Below are 24,136 nucleotides of genomic sequence, written 5' to 3'. Positions count from 1 at the left end.
ATTGGCACGTTTTTACACACGAACGCCTACGCGGTCGATATATGCTTCACACACTTTCGTATCTTCTAGAAGTGCCCTTGAATTGTGGTGAAATTCTCTTGCTCACTCTGGAGATCAGGGTGAGGGGATAACTTGCGCGAGAAATGTGGCCAACTTGGCTAGCTGATGCGTGCGAGCGCTGACGGACACATGTTTTCGCCAGCGAGTAACTCAAGCAGGCTGAAAACAATTTTCATTTTCATCAACTTTAAATGAGCGCTTGTGGAAGGAAGTCGGTCGTTCTTTGAAAGGGGCTGCAGTCCCAATGATAGGTACGAGAACACAAACTTCCAGCGAAAAATGGTAACGACAACCACACGACTGCACATGTAAAAAGCTGCCACTGCGCTCCGTTATTCCAGCCCGCCTGTGTCGGCGAAGTAAACAGAAGCCACTCAGACTCCCTCACAAGATATACCTTAAGCTGTGGAGTCGCTCAGACCCAAACTTACCCAAAGAATCAGGCCCCTCCGAACTGACTGGGAGTCACTCTAACCAAAATCTGATTCAGGTTCAGAGGCTCACGTAGTGATACTACCTCTGATGAATGTAGCTATATGGGCTTGTTAGTTGGCATCTGCTACTTTGATGTAGCGCAGGCAGAACGACCGGGCACACAGAAAGGCACATAAGACAACACAAAGCGCTTTGTGTTGTCTAATGTGCCTTTCTGTGTGTCCGGTCGTTCTGACTGCGCTACATCAAAGTAGATTATACTCTCTCGGCCTCACTCCAGTTCACGGAATCAACGACTCACTCAGACTTACGGAATCATGGGCTCAGTCATCCTCGTGAATGCACAGAGTCAGATTCACGCGTGATTATGTGAACTCATCAGCGCATAAAGTCTCGTGGACTAAGAACAATTGGAAGCGCATGCGACTCAGAGTTACTTGAAGTCACTCAGGTCCCGTTACAGCCTTGTGCTCTGGGACGTCGAATTCACAAGCTCGAATTCATTGGGGCTCACTCTGACCAAGACTATGACCAAGGCCCACCTCGACTCGGCTCGACTCGGTGAGATTCAGACAAACTCATATGTACGCCTACTCACCTCGACTGACTCAGACTCACTTCGGCTCTCTTCCACTCATTTAGGCTTACCATAACTTGGGTTAACTTGGGTTAACTTCCACATCGAACTGAGAAACTACTTCTGAGAAATACACTGAAACAACGAAAAGCAAGCAGCATACTTTCTTACGTTGTCTCCAAATGCTCATAGCTTGCACTGCAGCCTCCGACAGTTAATCATACGTCGTTGCCTAGACGCAGATTAATTACCCAATTATTATCAAGTTTTTTGTAATCTCAAAGCATGCGAAACTCAAAATCCACTCAATCGCACTTATTAAAATAAACGTATATACCCAAAATGTAAAACGTGACTAGTGTTTCTTAGCCTCGTAAAGGTTTGCGATTTAAATATTTCATACGCAAATTCAGACGCACACGTGCGGCATGCGCTCCTCAGCTTACTCAGGAGTTCTTCACCAGCTCCTGAACTTTGGTAAGCCAGAGTGAAGATAGATTTATATCATGTCATAATACATTGGTACCCTCCAAGGGCGCCGTAAAGTTAGGAAGCATGAAGGGCTCATCGCCTAAAATAAGGACGGGGTCTGGGCAAAGCAAGATCTCAGAATTCTGCCCTAAGTGAAGAGACATCGCCTAAACTTCTCCCTGTTAGTATTTTCATTGTTATAAATACGGTGTCTATGAACTTAACCAACGCCCTTACAACGACGCTACGGAAAGACTGCGTTGTCCCAGTGCCACGCATATAGCACTTCACGGTCGACAGAATCCACTATTCCGAGGGTCTGCCTCATGACCCTTTCTTTATTACTTATAGTGCGTCATTAGCTTTATCAGAGGCCATCACTGCAGATGACCAGCGCATGGCTATTACAATGCGGTGGTCAAAGCTACGAAATTAGGCCTTGGTTCATTTAGTAGGACGGCAGGAGCTGGAGGGTACGTGCTTTTCCGCGGTTTCCTCACAGCTGGGAAATACCAAGCAAGAAGAAGCGGATGTGCAAAGCACTGAATATGGGAAACGCTCGGACTTTCCAAGTTCGCAACACAAGAAGGAACTTACGACAGCGCACAATATTGAGCCAGCGACACAGGAAGCAAACCGCTTGCCCACCGGGTGATGGAATGAAGCGAGAATGTCTATGCTCCATTCAGTCGATAAACAAAGCATTTGATTTGTGTCTTCTAGCTACAGCTCTTTTGTTGCAGCTATCATTAATGTCCGTGCGAGACCCCCTGAAGAATATAAAAAAAGGATATCTGACATTTAACCTTTACATGCAAGGACTACGTTTAGCTATCAAATTAGCAAGTTCAATGTTCTCGTACGACACACGTCACCCATCAGAAATGCCTGCAATGGAAAACAGTCAGCCGGTGTATACGACGCGCAGACCGATGACTGCACTATTGTATACTCGATATCACTATGGTCATAATGTGTTAGGATGGTCATACTACGTATACAGCATCCCAAAGGATGCCTCATATGTATAGGAAACACCTCGTGATCAATACTTCGACACCACTAGCACGTATAAGTAAATCTATTCCTTGTGTTAATAATGCTTTATGAAAGGGAATACTTTCATCCACCCGAATGTGGATGACAATCTTCCCTTTTATGAAACCTTCTCCGCTTGCATCTGCTTGCACGCAAAACGTCCCAAGCTTTATGGAGTTCAAGTGCCTTCAATTGCCGATTATATAAGTTGGACCCCTTGCTACGGCTACAACTGCCATCTAGCCTTTCCCACGGCGAAGCAACCTTACTGTGCCGCTTGTGGCTTCGGAGAGGCGTTCACGAACGCTTACTCACATCGTATGGGAATGGCCGAGAGCCCGATGTGTGACTCCTGTATGTGCGAGGAAACCATCGAGCACCTATTGTGTACCTGTCCTCGCTACAACGTACAACGGCTCTCTCTCAGGACAACTTTAAACCAGCTGGACTCGAGACCGTTTTCTGAGGCAAAAATACTCGGACCGTGGCTACACCCGTCACTGGCACAAAAAGCGTTGCGTGCATTAGTACTGTATTTGAAGTGCACCGGTTTAAGAGACCGCCTATAGTGTCCCTGTACATCGTCCCACGTGTACTCAGTGCTCATTCTCTCTCTATTTTTCTCTTTCTATCGCCCCTTTCCCTTACCCCTAGTGCAGGGTAGCAAACCGGATGCTCTTCTGGTTGACCTCCCTGCCTTTCCTCTCCTTGCTCTCTCTCTCTCTCTCTTCTCCGCCTTGCGGGATTTCGCGAACTGATTTGCCCAATACTGCTCAATATTTCTGATTCGTTTATTGCCTCTTCACTTGACTGCAGATTCAAATGTGAATACTGTATACCTTCAGAAATCCTCACACCTTTTCCCGTGTGCTGAATTTAGTTATTTCTGCTGTGAAACGATGATAAGCTATATATAGTCAGAACATGGCAGTAGCTCAAACTTGATAGCGCTTACCAGTCTGTGAAACCACATACTGACAGAAAGCTGTCATAAGAAAGCGAAGATCCTAATTAGATCATGGTCGTGCGCGTCGCTGACGCTAGAGCACTGCACGGGCTCGGGCTTACCCGAAAGCCCGGGCAGGGCCGGGTAGGGCAGTTTTTTCTCTGGCTCGGGCCGGGCTCGGGCACGGCATGTGCTTTTTGACTCGGGCCCGGGCCGGGCTCGGGTATTTTGACGCGGGCCCGGGCCGGGCTCGGACTTTATGGTGGTGTGCATGTAACGTGCAGCGAGTTATCCTCGCGCGTCCTGACTCTGAAAAACCTGTTGCCCCAGCGCAGCTAGAAGCTAGCAGTGCTACTCCTGTGTACTTCCCTTTTCTTCTTCCGTCGTATTTTGCGCTGTTCGAACACAATGTAAATGTCCAGGAAGACCGAAGTCGCCTCAAACCAAAGGATGTCATTGTATTCCTTACCTAAATAAATGGAATTAATGCTTACAGCGCGGCGCAAGCGCGTACGTTCACGACTTGCTGATTTTTCAAAGGCGAATTGGAAAACGATGAGTGGTAAGATAAGATAATACGTCATGCGGCTGAAATATGGCACTGCGTCCATATATGATTGCACGAATGTTCTCAACCAGCCGCCTAGCAGCAGTGCATTACGCTGCACCATGGAAGAAGGAGAAGCTTTCTTTCTCCATTTACTCCATCCATGCGCTGCGCTCACGACCGGTCATGGCTGCGCTTCAGCTATAGTGTACTAGAATTGACCCTTTTCGCGGAGCAGCTTGTTCTAGATAAACGAGATGGCACTTACGGCGGCACGCCATACATCTCCTCAGCGACCGCGCCCTAATACGAACCATTACCGCTTCTACCTTTCTTCTATTCGATCAGCTGTCGGAAATGCAACTGAGTTTTCGCTAGCGCACTGTGCTCCATTCATGCTGATTTGAATCATGTGGATTGAAGACGTGTGCAGTAGATTGATGTAAAAACAGTGACTGGCATATTAAGGAATTTAATGAATATGTAGGGCCAAGTTCGCGGACCGCCGCTGCAACTGTCCGTGCATGTTTCCGGCACTGTGAGATGTACGGCTTTCCTTTAGAATACGCAAATGTGCTCATCCGCCAGCGTTGTATTGCTAACCTTCAAAGCAAGGGTTTCAGCCCCGGTATGTCGGCAAGAGTGAGTACTGCCCGTTAAACAATGCTAACGGGAGTAGCGCCGCTTCCTGTCATAGCAGGTTTCGCGCACAGTATCTACACACATCTACCCCAACCAGCACGAAAACTTACACCCACTCTTTCTCCAACATGTCAAGAATAAGTGAATGGGTGCACACTTGAGTATAAGCGCACTATATACGCACATTGAGTGACGGTACTACACCGATAGTGCACGAATGGTCGAAGCTGAATGTTTCGTGACGGCCCACAAGAGTAAGCGAGTTACTAGCGATAATACGCATTTGCTACAAGGCATTACAATCTGCAGAACAGCTACGTTTCAAGCCTTGTGCGCATCAAGAACAAATCTAACGGAACTGAGCACACCCACGAGTGATTAGGCAGAAAATGATGGTATTGTGACCGGGCACCGAGGAACCTTATACTTAGTCAGAAACGTGACAAGCCACTGACTCAAAATATTTGCCAAATAAAGAACGAACACCAAAACACCACAATCCTGATTCAATTCATGAGCGGAAAGTTTGAATAGCTACGAATACCTATTTAGCCCTGTTTTTAGAGCAAGCACCATATACGCTGCTCGCGCCGTTTGGACATAGGTTAATCAGCTCCGAAAGCGATTTTGCATGTTCTCTGAAACTGCGGTGAAAGCTTCGTGTCGTCCACCCAGTCACCGTCTACGGTATATATCCTGAAACAGAGGTTTTCTGAGCCGCACCGGCGTCATACGCATCCATTGTAAACACGGAGGCAACGGAGGCAGTTGAGGCAAGCAATTATATACTACTACGCGCGCTGGTATTTGTGTTCAGACCGCTCAAATGGTGTTCCTAATTGCATATGACATGTATTTATGCCTTAAAAATACGTTCCTTTCACTCTCTTCGTTATTTTATTTTTTTAATGCCGCTCGGTGATCTTTTTGGGTCTCGGACCGGGCTCGGGCCTAAGATAAAGGAGTGACGGGCCGGGCCGGGCGGGTAACGTAGATTATTTCCGGGCCCGGGCCGGGCCCGGGTCTCACCATAAAGCTTTTGGTCAGGCTCGGGCGGGCAGCCCAACGTAAAAACGGGCCCGGGCAGGGCCCGGGCTGAAAAAATCGGCAAGTGCAGTGCTCTAGCTGACGCAGAAAGCAACGAAGGCGTTACTAAAGTTTCTCAAGACGAATGGCACCATTTATACACTCGGTGCGCGCCTACACGTGTGCGCGTCAACTAGTGCTTTTTCTCTCTCCTTATTTCTTTATTTTATTCACCATATCCCCTTTTCCCAGTGTAGGCTAGCGAACCGGACGTGCGTCTATAGTTAACATTCCTGCCTTTCCTTGCTTCTGTCTCTCTCTCTCTCTCTCTCTCTCTCATAAGAAATATAACAGAACGTAAGTGAGGTTCGTCCCGTGATAAGAATTTTAAAAAACATACAAGGACAGAAGGTGCGCCAACGTCGCGAAATAAGCTTAGGCCAATATATTTTTTTTTTTTGACCAGTGGTCGGTTGCGATTAGACACAAACTCCAACCTTGCCTGATTAAGGCCTTACGGACAAGGGTGCAAAATTACTCCTGGGTCAAGGATAAACCATTCATGTGATTCACCTGTAAATAAAAAAAAATGAGTATCCTGTATCGAAACACGAAATGAGACAACTTCAAATCGAGCATGAGCTTATTTTTTTTTTTCCACGTGCGATTTTTCGTTCATTATGAATCAGGTGCATTCAGAATTGTTGCCATTCTTCATTGTATCTTCAAAGCGAAACGTGGTATTCATAAAGCATCCGTGACCACAATTGATGCCTTGCATTTGATGGAGGATAAAAGTTTCCTTTTTTTTCTGATGTATTGAGTTGAATATAATGAAGGAGTGACATGAAATGACTTCGTCAACTTCCTTTAGACACCTAAACAAAATGTGGACACTGGTGTAAGCTCAAATTCTTTTATCTCTCACAATTTCAGTGGTGCTTTCAGAGCAGCGCTCACCGATGAAGCAGCGCTATAGAGGACAACTAGCTCGTTTGATGATGATGAATGGACGGGAACCTTCAGAGAGCTTCTTTAAATATGTGACATGCATATCCTTGAGTTTGGTTCTACATACCTATGTGCCTCGTGCGTCGAGTGACGAACGATTAATGTAAACAGGTCGACAATTTCCGCTCAATACGATAAGTCTCAGTCGAGGTATAGTGTATACAGTAGTAGGAGAAAAAATGCACCGAATATCGTGCCGTGACACACCGCAGTGCCGACGGGGACGTGCGAGAGGGCGGACGCTAGACTGCGCGCGGTGCCAGTCTGGCGCGAGCAGTAGCGTGCGCGCGACGTTCACGAGAGTGATGTGCGGTTCGAGTCCCGTGATTAATGTTGGTGAGGTGGGCACAGCGTTTTGCCACCAGGCATATTTCACCTGGCCTTCTGATGACCCCGCTCGATAAACGCGCGCTGCGGGAGCATCTGGGGTTTTTTTTTTAGAGGATGTTGCGGTTTGGAGGATTGGGTAGGGGGGAATAGAGCGTAAAGGGGGGGGGGGGGGGGGGGGGAACCTTGCTAGCGCACAAAGCGCACCTTTTGTTGTTCACCGATCGCCAGAGGTCGTCGCGTGATGCGACGGAAGCGACGGCGCAGGTAGAGATGGCAACCGCGGCTCCCGGCAAAGCGCTCGGTGCCACCCGGCGCGCACCCGCGGCATCAACCACATTTGTTACCGCAGCGTCGGCGGCGTATTGGACGTGGCGACCTATCGCGTGACGCCAGCGCAGGTTGACAGCGGCACCTGGCGTTGACGGTGAGCATAACGCGGGGGAGAGCGCGCGGGCGTGGGCGACCTCCGCACCCTGCCGCTGAATGGGCGCGGTCGTTTCGCTGAATTTATGAGCCATCGCCATCGAAAAAGAAAAGGTCAATAAAAAGGCCCGCTCTGTTCAAGCGACTTCTCGCTTGCGCTCAGTGATTTGCGGCGCTCACCGCGGTAGGAGATTACGACAACCGCGGGCGTATAACGGAAGCTCACAGGTGCTTCGTGGAAATAGGAAAACTGTAAGGACGTCAGCAGCATTATATCTGTACAGACACACGCACGCACGCACGCACACAGGCGTGTGTGTGTGTGTGTGTCACACTGACGAAGGCTGGCCCACCAGCCGGAACGTTTCACAGTAAAAAGTAATTTGTTTCCACGTACGCCGTGTTTAATTCTTACATATATATATATATATATATATATATATATATAGTTTCTGTCATATACTGACAGGCAGATGATATGAAGGGATCAATCTTATGTTCTACTAGCGTATCTTGTACTCCCACCGACATAGACGCAACTGGTCCGAGGTGGAGAAATACCCATGTGAAGGCGTCTAAGGATTCGCTCAGCTGTTTCGTCAGTCCACCCCTGCACACTATTATCCACGTGAGCACACCTCAAGAGCAACTTTATTCAAAAGTCTGGTTCGGTCGCAAGATATCCGTAGCCCTTAGTTCAGCTTGACTGCACTGCCAGTAAATGCACCATGTCATGAGGGTGAAGCACACTTCCAAACAACATGTCAAGACATGTTCGCATTGCTTGGTATTGTAGTACTGCAGCAACGACGCCGCAGTGCCTCAGGTAGCCTCGAACTGCTGCAGCTGCAATCGGCTCTCATTTCCAGCCTATGTGCTAAATAGAATAAAATTCAGCGTTTTTGTTCGGTTGCTTAATTCTGTCGTGAAATGTACGCAGGCGGCTTTTGTTTTGTAGGCGGGCGAGTCACTCAAGTTCACTGCTTATAGTGTTCTTATGCCACACATGCTAATATTTCAGTTTTAACTCGTTTACGTTTCTTTAACTAGTATAAAGGTGTCAGATTAATTTTTCCCCTGCAATTCTTCGCACCATTACCATTGCTTTCACAAAATCTCCCTCGATGAAGGGAAGACGCGCTAATTTATTTTTATGCTTAACGTATTTCTTACCTGTAGATCTTACATTTATCTTCATTAATACAATGAGAGGGTAATCAACGTAAAAGCTCAGAACCTCGTAGATCGCCGAGAGAATTACGTCACCGCGAGATCACACGTGCAGGTCTGTAAATTTGTTTTTTTTTCAGTTTCATAATTTTTTAGAACATATACATCACTTTTTAGACCCATTGTCATTCACTAGCCATGGGTCCAAGTTTACAATTAATTACATGCAGGCAAAACATGTACAATGTCCAGCATGCATGTAGTAACCAATGTGAGTATAATTAAAATAATATCATCATTATTACAAAATAAGACGTGTCAGCAACCGAATATGAGCACATAACGCTAGCATCATTGACGATAATTGTGAAGAAGTGAAGAACAACAGTAAGTGGATACAGCGTGGAACAAACAAGAATGCAATCATGGAGAAGTAACTGTGTTGCTGTGTTTCTGAGTTGACTTTCAGTATTAGTGTGGCATTAGTGTACTTATGTGAATGGACTTTGTGTTAATGGGATTTGGAGTCGACTGTTAGTTCTTTTTGTAGTTCTTTTAAATTTTTTTCATATCTCTATGTGAAAAAGAGTAGCCGGCGCCAATTAAAGGCGACAACATCGCCTAAATACCATATAATAAAAAAAAACGGTATAGGCACATCACGGAAAAGTAAATGTCACGGAAAATATCCGGAATACAGCTGAAACTTCGGAAACGAAGACAAAATTAAAGTTGTGCATCATGCTTACGGGAGCTGTTACTTTTTGTTTGTTTTTATTGCCGAAGTAAGGTTTTCTGACATTTTCAGTTCTCATGGTAAACTACACCACGCGTTTGTGCCAATAAACTGCAGTCGTCTTTCCCCATGAAAATTATTAGTACGGGCCAAATTAAAAATGTCAACGGCAGCATTCTTCGTTGGGAAAGGGCAAATTGTCAACCACCCGACTGTAGCACGAATCATCAAAGGAACCACATACGGGTTTCTCAGAGAGAAAACTTTGCAGTTGAAACGAAATTCGTCTTGCTCCGGCGATTTAACCCGTTACCAACGCTTTTCCGGGGCGATCGCTTTATCATTGAAAAAAAAAAAGGTTATATTCTTGGGTGTTAAGCGCAAAACCATGCATATGATTATGAGGCACGCCGTAGTGTGGAGGCTCTGGAATAATTTTCACGACTTCGAGTTCTTTAACGTGCACCTAAATCTATATACACTAGTCATCGTGTATTTTGCCCCCATCGAAATGCGGCTGTCGCGGTCGGGGATTCGAACCCGCGACCTCGTGTTCAACAGCGTAGCACCATAGCCGCTAAGTCACCGCAGCGGGTCATCGCTCTGCCATCTGAGCAAAGCAAGAGGATAGCATATCTCATAGTGGGGCCGAATTTAGAACTCCAAGCACAGGGATACAGAATATGGCAAATCATTCTGCGGAAGCCCAATCGGTAACTCGAAGCACATCCAGAGACACAAAGTATGCCGTAGTTGATTATTTACACCAAATATTAGACCTTGGTGTGTGTTGAATACTGAGATTGAAATTCGTGATTCAGCGGGCGAATTACGATGTACTATATCTAAAGACATGCATTTTAATAGGAATTACTTTTTAAAGTATTGTTCAGAGTATAAACTGTAAATTGTAACCTATAAGGCTGACTGTACTCACTACTATCAAACAAAAGCAGTTTTTGTTCGTCTTTTTTTTTTTTTTTACGGTACGCGGATAAATGTAATAAAGCCCACACGAGGAGAAACCCGAACATCCAAAATGTGCCGGCAAATACTGGTTATTGGGTGGGTGCTACGTGTCTCTGTCTGCGTCGAGTTGAAGAAGCATCCAGATCAAGCACCCGAGATGTAACGTATGGCATTCAGTACAACAGCCGACGTGCGTGCGTCACATCGCGTGAGCCAGAGACAGTGGAAATGCTACTCACCGGACGAAGGTTCATTGGCTGCAAAAGATCTCTTGTCTGTCCCCGCAGCCGAAGTTGCGGTGGGTGGCAGTGCGGGCCTGGTGACGTGTGGAGGGGCCAACGATCCTCCAGCGGGGCTCGCAGGGCTGGCCGATGCCGATCCACGGCCCGCGGGTCTTCGTGCCACCTCGGAGGTGCCCTTGGAGGCCGCGGACTCGGCCGCGGAGCCCAGGAAGTGCGGGGGTGGCGGTGGTCCCAGGAACGGACCCATGCCCCCGAAGGGGGGAGCCGAAGCACCCAAGTACCTGCGCACGACCAACCATGATCGCATTAGGCCTACACGCGCCTAGAAGACAGACAATGTCGCTGAGGATGCAGGCAGCAACATGACACTCGGTTCTTTGCTTTACCTCGCATTAGATGAGTCACAAGTGACAGCCGTTAGTCAGAACTCCACTATATCTTAGGCCATCGTCACGCATCACCAACATGTAATTACGCCGCAGGGGAGCATCCTTATTGGTCTCCAATATTTTACAGTTTCATAAGATATGGACCATATCAGGGCCGTCCCGGAGATACAAGGCAAAGCACTGGGTGCTTAACAAGGATGTTTCTTCTCTCCCTCTCGCGCATTTTATACTGTTTATTTTATTTTACTAGTATAATAGCAAATATTAGTTTCGTTTCCAGCCTAAATTTTCGGTTGGTCTGAGCGATGGCGTTAACGGCCGCTGTAACCGTATGGAAACTGTGCAGAAGCGCAACAGGTAGAGAAGGCGAAAGGAAGCAGTGGACATATGGCGATCACGCAGCGAGTCCGCAAGGACCAACAGGGGAATAAAAGAACACAGGATGAAGTGAACTTAGGAAATTAAGATACGTCAGGGAAAAACGGAGAAGGGTGTAGACACAGTTTACGGCAATTGCATGTTCTGTAGAAGAGCGCGAGCTTGGGTGGAAGTTCAGCGTTTGTGGTGGGCAGCACACAAATCTTACAGAGCGGCGGTTTGGTTGAAAGAGTACCGGTGCCTCTGGCACGTTTCTGCGCTCGGCCGCTCGCACCCCATAACCAATCCTCCATGAGAAGAATGCACTTACCGAAATATAAAAAGCGGGCAGAGTAAGCGTCCATACAATCCCCCGAGAGGAAGTATAGACGTCCTCAAGCACGGGCAAGAACCATAGAAAGGAAGTATAGAAATGAAGCCTAGAAGTTGTCTTTCGAGCACCGAAGTCCTACAGCTATTGCCAATGCATCATTATTTACGAAGACTAAAGAAAAAAAAACGCCGTTATTTCCCATTGCATGGCGTGTCACTGATAGGTTATTGGCGTACGACATAGAAGCCATTCTTACAATGTTGCCCATGTGACCAAGTACATTAAACCAGGTGCGCGGCGAGGGGAACGGCACTGCACTGTCGCTTCTCATGCTCGTGTACGGGTGCTGCCCTTTGGCTAATGTAGATCAGTTGCCGAAAGGGAAACGTTGAGTGGGGCTCACCTGTCCCTGAAGCTGGCCAACAATGAGGAGTCCACGGGACCCGGGGAGCCCTTGAGTGTCGGCTCCCCGGGCACCCCCGCGCTGGTGGCGTAGCGGCCCACCTGTCGGCCAGCCGGTGCTGGTCCAGGCTGCGGCGTCGGCGGGTGCAGGTGGTGGTGCGGGTAGCGGTAGGCGCCCGGCGGGGCCGCGGCCGCCGCGGCCCACTCCTCGAGCTTCACCACTTTGCCCAAGTCGCCGAGCGGACACGCGCTGCTCGCCTCCAGCATGCCCCCGCACGAGGCGCTGGCGCTGCTGCTACGTGCGCTGGCGGCTGCGGTCCGTGTCTCCTCTGTGCGTTGCTCGCACACTGATGCCTGCGGTGCATGATTCTTTGAAGGCCAAACACCATATACTATAAAATTTGTGCCGTATCGAACACTTTCTCAGTACGCCCGTGTATCTCATCATCATTGACAGTTTGCACTGATATGGCAAACTCCGGGACACTGCACTCGAGTTTGAACGAAGATGCTACTCGTTGGCTGCTGGATCATGGTTGGCTTGCCACAGTACCATGTTCAATCTAAATTTGCTATGTAAATAGTACTTCTAAATAGTCTTTTTAAATATATTCCCCCGTACTGTCTTCTCCGTAACATTAGGGGGCAGGGGCGGTATAATTCAAATCAATACGGAACTCCACAGTGCATAACGACATATTGTATCGCGAAGGCACAATTACAAAGAAGATACACAGACACACGTCACAGGCGCTACTCGTGCTACCTTCGGCCATGGGTACAGAGCGGCGCTTTGACTTCAGCATCAACGACCAAGCTTTTCGTCATCTTGTCGCAGCCCCGTTATCTTGGAACCTTTCGTGGCACAGACACTCTCAATATCGACGACTGGCTCTATAACATCAAGGTTGTCAAGAGCATGACGTCAAGGTTGTCGCCATAACTGCTCCTGAAGAAGCTGACGTTTCCCGGTCACCAAGTTCTGATGACACCATTTCTCGAAATATGATTGGATCTGACCTTTCGCTTGACCAGGCCGACGCTCTCTGCCGGGTTTTGGCCTCCTACAGCGACATTTTCGACATCCGTGATCGACCCCTGAGCTCTATAATTATAAGGCTCTATAAGTTTGAGTGGGTCAGCCCGCACAAGCACTGAGGACCCACAGCAGAGGAAGGGTCGTAATGCTCTAAACGTGGACGAAGTCGCTGGACAATGGAACAGAAGATGTAGTGGGACTGGCAGACACAATCTCGTACGTGACGTCAGTCACTTGTCGAAGGACGCGGTATGGGCCCGGGTAGCGATCGAGGAGCTTTTCAGAAAGACCCACACGTCAGGCGGGGTACCAGAGTAGCACGAGGGCACCCGGAGCAAAATGTTCGTCGCGGTGTCGCTGTTCGTAAAGGCGCTTCTGATTGTCTTGGGAAGCAGCAAGCCTACTACGGGCTATCTACCATGCGTAATCAGTCCGGGCAATGGCATCGAGTGCACATTCACTACTCGAAGTTGCAGGGGAAGGAAGAAATGTGTGCAACGGTAAAGTCGGTTCACGTCAGAACAAAAGGTAAAAAATCACCAGCCTTTCCCCTGTCGCGAAAATGGGGGTAAGCGAAGGTTGTCGTGTGTTTACCTGACCTGCTACTTTTCCTTCCCTTTCGTGCAACTTTTCCTTCTGTTTCGTGCAACTTTTCCTTTCGTTGCGCTGTACGGTTCTCTGCTCGTCGCTATTTTCGCTTCTGTTCGATGTCTCGAGTTTGCTCGGTGGCGTGGTTAGCAGCATTCGCCTGCCATTGCCGCTTGCGATTCCTCGAAATGAAATTACTTCAAAAATAAATCTGTCCGTCACGTAAGACAACGAATGGCTCATGCCCCCTTAAGCAATGGCTCATACCCCCGTAAACGCAGCCTTCCCATTACGACGACAGATGAGAAGTGAAATTCTACGCTGGAATGATGAGCGACAACGAAGCCAGCTGTGGAAGAAGACGACGACGACGACGAACGCGGGAGCAGTGGCACGAGCGCGTGCAGAGCACGGCCACGAGCGCAACTCGAGGGGCGCCAACGAGCCAGCTGCGGAAGAAGACGACGCTCGAGCCAATGCTGATGATGATACCGCGTACTCGTACACCGACCCCGACACAAGTGAGCCTATGAACTTTCGCTTAAAAGGGAAAGTATCCAGCAGTGTCGTCGCGGGAGGAATTATATGCTGCTCTACGTGCGTGGAACAGCAGCGCAGCAAATGGTCGATGACTTTCGACAGAAGCATACGGCCTCGGTCAGTCAACAATTGACGTGGGGCACCATACACTAAAATTACGTCGGAGGAGAAAGTCCGCCAAGTCTGTAGCACAACTGGTCGCCAGCGCTCATGCCATTGCGTAGCGCGTCGCGTAATCGGTAGCAACGGCAACCCATTTGTTTCCTGAAGCATATGAAGGAAAGAGTCCGAGAAGGTCCAAGCTGACACAGATGAAGGGCTCAGGTGGAACGTCGATGGGTAGAAGATACCCAGCATAAAGCGTACACGGTGTCTTTCGGCGTCGTCAGAGCTCACAGGCGCTGACATAAAGCCGCAATGAGCGGGCTGGGCCAGGCCAATAGAAACGACGGCGAACGCGGTCATTTATGCGAGCAACACCAAGGTGACCAGTGGTTGGGGCGTCGTGAAGCTCACGAAGAACTGTGGAGCGCAGGTGGTATGGTATAACTATAAGAGAAGATCAGGACCGTCAGGATACACATTACGCCAAAATAAGGTACCATCCTTCAGGGTGAACATGCGCACAGAGGCGTCGCTGGGAAAGGATTCCAGGCGCTCGATTATTTCTCTTAAGTAGGCATCCCGACGCTGTTCGTCAGCGGTGTTAAGAAACTGGCTCACGGAAAAGACACAATCAAGGGATTCAGTGCGCGAAGCGTCACAGTCGGCCGCAGCACAGGGTATAGCGGGACAAATAGTCCGCATCTTTGTGCAGTATACATGGTCTACATGGTCTTGTATACGACCGTGTAGGTATATACTCTTGCAGGAGCAGTGCCCACCGAGCGAGTCTGCCTGTAAGATCTTTCAAAAAGGCGAGCCAACAGAGAGCATGGTGGTCGGAAATTACTGTGAACGGTCGGTCAAATAGATAAGGGCGAAATTTTGCGAGTGCCTGTGCAAGAGCGAGACACTTACGTACTGTAATTGAGTAATTTCGCTCCGATGTGGACAGCAGCCTCCTGGCATAAGCGATGACGTAGTTCGCTCCACGTTGATTCGGCCAAGACAACGCTTATTCCGTAAACACTCGCGTCAGTGCGGACTTCGGTTTGGGCTGATGGGTCGAAGTGGGCCAAAATGGGAGGCGTTGTGAAGAGTGTAGTTAACTCGCAGAAAGCTGTGGCTTGTGCAGGACCCCAGGTAAAAGGGGAGTCTTGTTTTAAGAAGATCTGTGAGTGGTTTCGCAATCACTGGAAACTTCTTCACAAACCAGCGAAAATAGCATTTCGATGGGGGCGAAATGCGAAAACACCCGTGTACTTAGATTTAGGTGCACGTTAAAGAACCCCAGGTGGTCAAAATTTCCGCAGTCCCCCACTACGGCGTGCGTCATAATCAGAACTGGTTTTGGCGCGTAAAACCCCATAATTTAATTTTTTTTTTTGAAAATAGGAGCAGAGTCCCACAAAGCTGATAACATCTATGGCAGTCTTAGGGCACGGGGAAATCTTTCACGGCTCGAATTTTCTCTGGGTCAGGTTGTATGCCGGCAGCGTCCACAATATGGCCAAGGATCGTAATGCGGCGATGGCCAAAACGGCACTTCGATGAACTCAGCTGAAGTCCGGCATTGCGGAACACGCCAAGAATTGCTGAGAGGTGTTCGAGGTGTGTATCAAACGCAGGCAAAAACACATATGTCTTAAGACATACTAGTGGGCTAGTTGGTTAATCATGATGTAATATGGCAGTGCACTTCGATACAAGGACGTAACACAGTACAGCGCTCGTGTTTGACCACTGTGTTACGTCCTTGTATCGAAGTGCGCTGCCATATTACATCACAATTACGTCGTCTAAATAACACAAGCATGTACACCACTCTAACTCATGACGCAGAAGTTCCATCATTCGCTCGAATGTGTCTCGGGCATTACACAGACCGAAAGGCATGACCTTGAACTGGTAAAGCCCATCAGGAGTTACAAAAGGCGTTTTCTTTTCACGTACATGATCTCTTCACCATTGTAACAATAGAATCTCTTCACGCGTTGTATGTAATTTTTGCCGTTTCGCCTTGTTTTTTGCGCCTGCTCTTTTTTTGTCGCTGGTATCAGAGTGTCTTGGGCGCACGCGCGCATTGTCCTGATGCAGCGACATTTTACAATAAACGTTCACAGTTGTTAGTAGCGCTTGTCCCGTCTGTCTCCCCTTCCTTTTTCCCGTATATCGCGCTTCATCGTACTCAAGTAGCCCAATTTACTCCCTTGTCTTCAATCATTGTCATTCATTCAAATTGTCTTCAATCAACATGGTATTTAATTAGCCTTTACGTTCAACCGACATTGTTTTACGCTTTAAGCACTATGGTTTTTGTTTTCGACTCAGTAACTCACATGACCCTCTGCTTACATCATTTGTTAGTTTATTGAGATCGTCCTGTATGTGTATTTATGAAGCTTCGAGAAGGACTGGTTTGCAACATGTGCTACGTCTTTCTACCACTACATTTGGCAGCCCCGAAAAAGACTCAACGTGAGAAATGGTGAAGTGATGGGGCAAGTAAAACAGACATGCGCTGAAAATCGTTGAAACAGCGCCTGTGTTGCGATTCCCTCTTTTCCCTTCAGTGTGCACTGTTGGCCATGTTGAATGCAAACAAACTAGCCCAGCTTCGAACTTCGTTCCTGATATAGACTGTTTAGTTCTCCTTGGCTCATCTGCATTCCGGGCAAAACCATTTCATTCAATTCCAATGCTTGATTTTGGGAAAGTTGCGCGCCCCGCACTCATCATTACAGATGCTGTCATCCGCTTTGCTCGGTAAAGAAAAAGCAGTCGTGCGAGCTACTCTGTTGCTTTATCAATACTTCATCTGATTTCAGTGTTGCACCTAATGGCGACTGTTGCAAGAAGTTGGCGATCTGGGCCGGTATTTTGTAGCGATGCCTTTAATGTCATAATGCCTTTTCGTGCTTATCGCGCTTTGTCAGTGGTCAGAGCGACGGTCCGCTCGCGTTATCAACGTTGATATCGTGAGCGGACCGTCGCTCCGACCACTGACAAAGCGCGATAAGCGCGAAAAGGCATTATTACTTTAAAGGCATCGCTACAAAATACCGGCCCTGGTCACCAATGGTGTCGATGCCCTCCATGGAGAGCTTGTATATATCTACGGAGTAGAGGCTCCTATGGTGGGCTGGTTGCTATGACACAGGTTCTATGAGGTTGCCAGCAGCGCCCACGAGCCAGAAAATGTATTTCTGGCATTGCAGAGTCACTGTCCAATACACTGTACACTTATTCAAGCCCAGTAGGTGATGTTGTCGGGACATTTGACCGTTGCTTGGTCACTTCCACTTTCTTCAAGCCTGTGTTGTAAGCTTCATCCAGCCGCTGCTATTTTGCCTTTCAACAGGTGGAATTGCTCGTGTCAGAAGTTAGTACTGGACTTTCACAACGTATGCAAGCAGCCATGCATTATAGTTTTGCGTTAAGTTGGTGATTTAACTGCTCTATTTCATCAGCGACACCGCCCTATATATTGGCCAAGAGTTTCCTAGAAATATTACTAGAGGGAACTGTGGCTCTATTGTGTCTATGGGAGCTGCAAGCATGGCGGCTCAACCAGCATATGAATCATGCTTAGTACAAGGATTTGCCTAAATTTCATCCTTGTGGTTTCAAACGACCTTGTGACTTGGCAAATTGTTCATTTTCAACAAAACAATGCGCTTTATATCCAACAATTTCCAATAATTCTATATGTGCGCAAAGTCTCCTTGCCTTCTGCGTTTCGAGATGTAGGATTGCTTCAAAATTTAGGCCAATAAAGGCAGACAAAGCGCAGCTCGATCTGCTAAAGCCGCAGGAATAAAGCCGCAGGAATGTTTGAAGCCACAAGCACGAAGTTTCGTCAAATCCATGTACTAACCATAATTCCCATGCTAGCTGAACGATCGCGGCGTCAGAGTTTTCTCTAGTAATTTTAGTAGAAGCTCTACGCTTTAGGCCAAGCGAGCCTCGGCATTCGCCAAAATGGAAATTGATGGCGTGCCTTATCGCCTCGCGTGACTTATCGCTCACTGCAGCCGCTGTCTTTGTAGCGCGACTGCGCACTGCACCACTCGCTGAGAAGGAAATTGACGCTACTCAGCGACCTCCACTGAACGGCACAAACGCATGCTTCCGCACACCGCTCCCGCGCTATAGGCAAGTGTACTGGGGACTGTTTATGCGCCAAGAAATTAAATTGTGAGGTTCAACTTGCCAAAGCAACACATGAGCTATGAGAGACGCCGTAGCACGCCAGGTTAGTTTTGACCACCTGGGGTACCGTGCACCTAAATCTAAGTATACACGACCATTTTGCATTCCAGCGCCATCGAAATGCGACTGCCGCAGCCGGGAATAGAAACCACTATACCTCAGCAGCAGAACGACATATCCACTGAGCCACCACGGCGGGTTGTTCATGTGTGGATGTTATGCGGGCTCGTTTCAAAAGAAAAACAGAGTACGCACAAGTTGCTAATACACACGCGTTCTAGACCCAACAAATGACCAGCGAAGACATGCGAATAACGAACAATATATGGATACCAGGGGAAAAACGAAACCCGCTCACGTAGCCCCAAAAAACTGCAAATGCCGGAGCAGTCCTCAGACACCAAACAAATTATTATACTATGTCTTGGATGATCAGAGGATACGGAAGCGGCCCATCACTATTTACGCCTGTATGAAACACCTTTTCGTGAATAGCTTGGGTATGTTTTCGTGTGCTGTGTGTGCGTGTTCATGAAATGTGTGTCGCGTCATCTTCGACCTGTTTCTCATCTAGAGTAGCATGACGGGCCTGCATGCAGCCAGGCTAACTTCTCCAGCTTTCATAAAGTCATTACGTGACTGTTTAGCAGATGCAGGTGCCTGTTTTGCTTTCTCCCTGCCCTCCAACTTCTTAGCGCCGGCGCAGTACAGGTGAGCTCGGCGACACTCGGTCAACCGTGTGACAACAGGGCCCCTATTAACAAAGGGCTATCACTCTAGAATTGTTCATAAGAACAAATTTTGTCCTGTCATGATGCTAGAAATGTTATTACCGAAGGCGGCCGGCCAGTGGAAAATACGAGCGTAAATCTTCGGGAATTCAGCTCCAATCTTCCTTGGACGTTTTTCTCTTTTTTATTTTATTTTTAGTGCGTGTGTGTGTTTTGCTTTGATACTTCTGTCACTCGTTGCTTTCATATTCAGTGACGTTCTTATGCACACTATGATGCGAAAGAGGCCAGTAACTATAAAACAGGGCTGAAACACAAGACAGAACAACCAAGGACGTTGTAGGGCTACTTCCCAAATACCTATTTCAAACGATCAGCATTGCTCTTTCTTTCACTATAAATATACATACATAGATTTTTTACGTGCGTGTTTTGTGATGCCCTGCGCCTTATGCCTCTGAGCCGTCATCAAGCATGCACGAGAAGAAATCATCTCTCAGGCCCAATGTCTCGCAATGACCAAAATTTATTTATTCAGATTCTCGAACTTCGTCAGTTGTCTCATCATGGCCAACGCTAGCCCGGTTTCATACGTCATTATAACCAAGCCGCGCTATGGCCCCGTCGCGTCGCTGTTCGCAGTCGGTGGGGAACGGTCTCGATGCGCACCGCTTATCCGCATTTCTAGAACCGGAAATGGAAAAAAAAAACAAAAAAAAAACGTGCCTTCGATGGCGTGCTTATCGCTCGCATAACACGCGCGCAGCGTTGCCCGCCTCACGTTATATACTTCCGCCGTGTTACCCGGGCTGGAAGGGCGCCGAGCAGCAACAAATTCACTGTTCGCCCAATTGTTGGATGTGTTCGTGTACCAAGTGCGAGAGGCGAACGTCACTTTTCAAGCAAAGGCTAAATTCACATTCTTTTGCATTTCGTCTGTGTTTCGGGTGCCCCCACTCCACCGGCCTCTTTCTTGCGACAGGGCGTAAAAGAAAACGCTTCATTCGCTTATCGGACCGCTCGTGTGAAATGAGAAGGGCGAATGATCGACACCGTCACAATAGGATGCACATTTCCGGCTCGTTCTCCGGGGCGCACAAAGGTGATGGGCGGCGGTCTGCAGGCCGTAAAACTACGAAGAAACGAGCTGCGGCCTTTCTTTTGCTCCCTCGAAAGCGTAATTCACGCCTGCTGGTTCATATGACGATCCATGTTTCACTAGCGTGCCCAATGTAGCGAGCAAGTATTGCACTTTACTCCTCCGAAAGCGCATATCTCTCGTGGAAATGAGAGACGCCACCTATGCAGTAGTGTGGTCATGTTTAAAAGCTGTAAAAAAGTGACGTCAAATTTATTTCGAAACCTTTACACTGAGATGCTGCACGCGCACTTGGTGTGTCTCGGCGCCCTTGCACCTCCTTCGTCACCTACAGTGAGCACTCGCTTCACCTTTGTGAAGCAGCGATAGGACATCTGCTAACTATATCTATTAGTATTCGTAAAAAGTAACGTAGAGCGGAGCCTGCGGCTGGCTGCATTTGTTGCGCAGCAGTATGGCAGTTTGCGGCAAGTACGTGACACTGGTTTTGAGAAACACGGCGGCCAGGGAACAATAAAGGTCGTGCCGGCCTGCTGTATACTGCGGCTCCTGCTCCTGGCACCCTTGAGCTGAAACAATATAGTGAACCTAATCCAGTTGTGTTCATTTTCGCCTTTATTCATTGGCTCGAGCGGCGCTCGGTGCATATAAAGACAATCGGCTGGTCAGATTGAAGGGTTACTAAACGGAACAGTGGACGAAAAAAATCGTTACATTATACTGGCGCTGCCGTATGCGAATACGTTGCACAAACGTAGATCTCTTTTTACGATATCTTTTAGTCTGTGTGTTAACAGTGACAAATAACAGACAACATCGCGGTAGCAGTTCACAGGTCGCAAACATGTCGCCAGAGATATGTATCCCTACAAGACCTCCATGCGTTATGATGCATAACGAACGGGAAAAGTGTGTGGGTGAGCGTTACAGAGCTGCATGTTGCAAATCTGCGCTTTTGTTAAATTTATGAACCAGCATGATATTGCCCAATTTATCATTACCCTAACTCCCTTGTCGTCAAACACGCATAAAAAAGAAGCAAGAGTACCTTGTATATCGGGAAGTTATTCATAGCTTTATTTGGGGGTTTACTCAAAACAGCAAGTGCTTATTTGGACTCAATCGTTGTGGCATGCTTTCTTTCTCTCTCGATTTTTTTTTTACGTTACAGAGCATTACGCATAATTGCTACCAAATACATTAGCAGCCTGCAATGCTCTTTTTAGAAGAGATTACACATGTGTTCGGTGTTTTTATATCCTTTCAGAGGAAACGTTAATGTTTGACTAGAATTATTCATAATGACTGTGACATACTGATGCCACAGCAAAAGCATGGTGCGTGATCGCATGGAAAAATATGGGATGCATTCGCGATGGCATCTAATTCTGGTTAGCGTCTGCATTTTCAGATTACCGAGTCATACGGTACGAGTGAAGTATTAATGTATCAGAGCCCCTTTCTTATCACTTCGTTCCATCTGTTACATGTTAAAGCGCGAACGCAGCCCCAAAATGACAAGACAGACAATCGCGACTAACCGCCAGTGCTGTTGCGTAATTGAACGCCATGTAAGTGCCACGCCGCAATAATAACCATGCTTATTTCTTTTTCAGAATATAATGACTGAATACCACTGAAGTGATCTTGACTAAATGTATGTGGTCTTTAGAAATCTCAATATCCCTGTTCTCTACCTGTCTCACAGTAAAACACCGTTAATCGCAGCCCCAGTGATCATAACTATACGCTCGCCAGCCGCATGAAGCGCTATTTTGGTATTGTTATTACGAACATTCGCGAGTCAGGTGCAACGGCTACGTTGTTTTTAAACATACATTTGATTCCTGGCGCTGCCGAAACAAGTGTAGCGCGAACAGTAATATTTTTCTTGCGCTCGTTTTAATTTGCACGAGTCTTGATAGTTCATGAAGGTTCAGATATGTTCTGCCTAAACTTGTATGACGTTGTCGAGCTTAACATGACAGTTCCATCTTTGTTCAGTCACCACCTCATGCTTCGCACCAGTGTCTATTGAGGAATGCGCAGTACCAAGGTGCGTATGCCGCTGTATAAGATATTTGAAGATGTTCTTATAGCGCGAATAACTGCAGGAACTCCCTCCAAGAAGAAACGCCAAAAAGGAGATTTCTTTAATGTATCTCAGGTCGCTCGCTTCACCTCAAGAAGAGATTATACAGGAGAAGCATTCATCGCATTTAATAGGAAAAGACGCATACAACCTTACCGTCACGTGCCATCAAATTTTCAATCATCCGTTCACGCGAGATGTTGATTCTATGAGCTGATTTGTGATAGCAAGCATCCTTCACCAGATCTGAATGGCCGATGCCGACCCAAATGTCTCGCGATAAAAATGGACAAATTATTATTGTAATTGTTTCAATCGCGTCATTTGCTGTTCTGAACCGTGAGAAAACAAATCAAGAATAGACGGCGCACTTGCATGACGTATATGTCATGACATCAGTCTAAAAGGTTCAGTTCAAGTACATAAAACGTTTTTAAGACTCGATAACATCTACGGTAAATAGTGACTGAAATTCACTTGTCACAACTTATCGAGGCGGTATTGAAACGCTGCTTATTCCTCAGATATACAAGTTTCTTAAAATATACCTTCTTCTCTTTGTCTTCGCTGTTTACTTGTGCGATTCGGGTGCGACAGGCTGCGCCATATTCACGGCTACTGCCAATGCCTCCCTACCGTAAGTATCTCTAAATTTTCCCGAATATATATTATATATATTCGAATATATATGTATATATATATATATATGCAGTATCTTAGCTCTGGCGTCTATAACGGTCAGAAGTAATTACACGTGCCAAAAGGGTTCAAACAAACACATGGCTGTTTTAGGTGAATCACGCACATGACTGACTGCTCTATGTTGCATGCTGTGCAAATTTGTGAGAGGTAAAACAGACGTGCAAATATATTGCCACTTAAAATACATCAGCGGTAATAAATAATATTTTTTGTCATCTTTGAGGATGCTTAGGGCGCGTTTATGTTTTCCTTCGTGCCCTGAACAACCAAAGACGGCGCGCTCTCGGCAAAGTACTTACATGCTTCCTTTGACAGGTGGAGGGAGTCGAACTTCGGGACAATTTTTTAACTATAGCTCAGAGCAGGGCTACTACACGGCTGACGCTGAACCAGCGATGACCGACTGACCTCGTGCAACGACGGTGAGCTTCCGAATGTCACGCAATTCGGCGTCGAAAACGCACGTTCACCCATCGACAACGGCGCCAGGGCAAAACCTTGGAGCGAGCACATCTCGGACCGCGGCTCGCGATCCGCACGCGCTCCGTGCGACGTACTCACCACGCGCTGGTCGGGGGCGTCGTCGTCAGCGTGCGTGGTGCCGGCAGCCGCGAGGGGTCCCGGCCGCGGTCGCTGCCGTCGGTCGGGCTCAACTCGCGTCGGCGGCGTTGTTGTGCGCCCCCGGCGCCGGGCGGAATTTCCTCCGGAGCCAATCCGGTGCTTCCTTCCTTCCTAAGCGCGCCGGATGGGACTCTAGTAGCGGCTCCTCGCCATTGCGCCCCCTCTCCCCCGCGGCTCCTCCCGGCCTCGCCTCCCTCGCCGCGCCTCCCTCCTCGACCCTTTGGGCACGGCCCCCTCGTCTCTCGGCGCGCACTGCGCGCGCGCCGCGATGGGAAGACGCGCTTTCATAAGCCGGCGCAGTTTTA

The 24,136-nt window shown here is 47.8% G+C and overlaps 1 protein-coding gene across 1 annotated transcript in view; it reads right to left on the bottom strand.

Moving 5' to 3' along the window:
- Nucleotides 1–23,899, bottom strand: part of LOC119436042 (DNA-binding protein D-ETS-3-like) — a 180,946-nt gene extending 157,047 nt beyond the window's left edge. The window contains exons 1-3 of the mRNA XM_037702778.2: nt 23,772–23,899; nt 12,107–12,459; nt 10,621–10,904 (exon numbers count right to left, since the gene is read on the bottom strand). Coding sequence (XP_037558706.1) covers nt 10,621–10,904; nt 12,107–12,372 — 550 coding nt within the window. The 5' untranslated portion in view covers nt 12,373–12,459; nt 23,772–23,899. The remainder of the gene's footprint in view (nt 1–10,620; nt 10,905–12,106; nt 12,460–23,771) is intronic.
- Between the last annotated feature and the right edge of the window lie 237 nt (nt 23,900–24,136).

The sequence above is a fragment of the Dermacentor silvarum genome, chromosome 1, assembly GCF_013339745.2.
Source record: "Dermacentor silvarum isolate Dsil-2018 chromosome 1, BIME_Dsil_1.4, whole genome shotgun sequence".
Taxonomy (NCBI): Eukaryota; Metazoa; Arthropoda; class Arachnida; order Ixodida; family Ixodidae; genus Dermacentor; species Dermacentor silvarum.
Note: the sequence above shows the minus strand (reverse complement) of the source record. Positions and strands in the feature narration are given on the sequence as shown.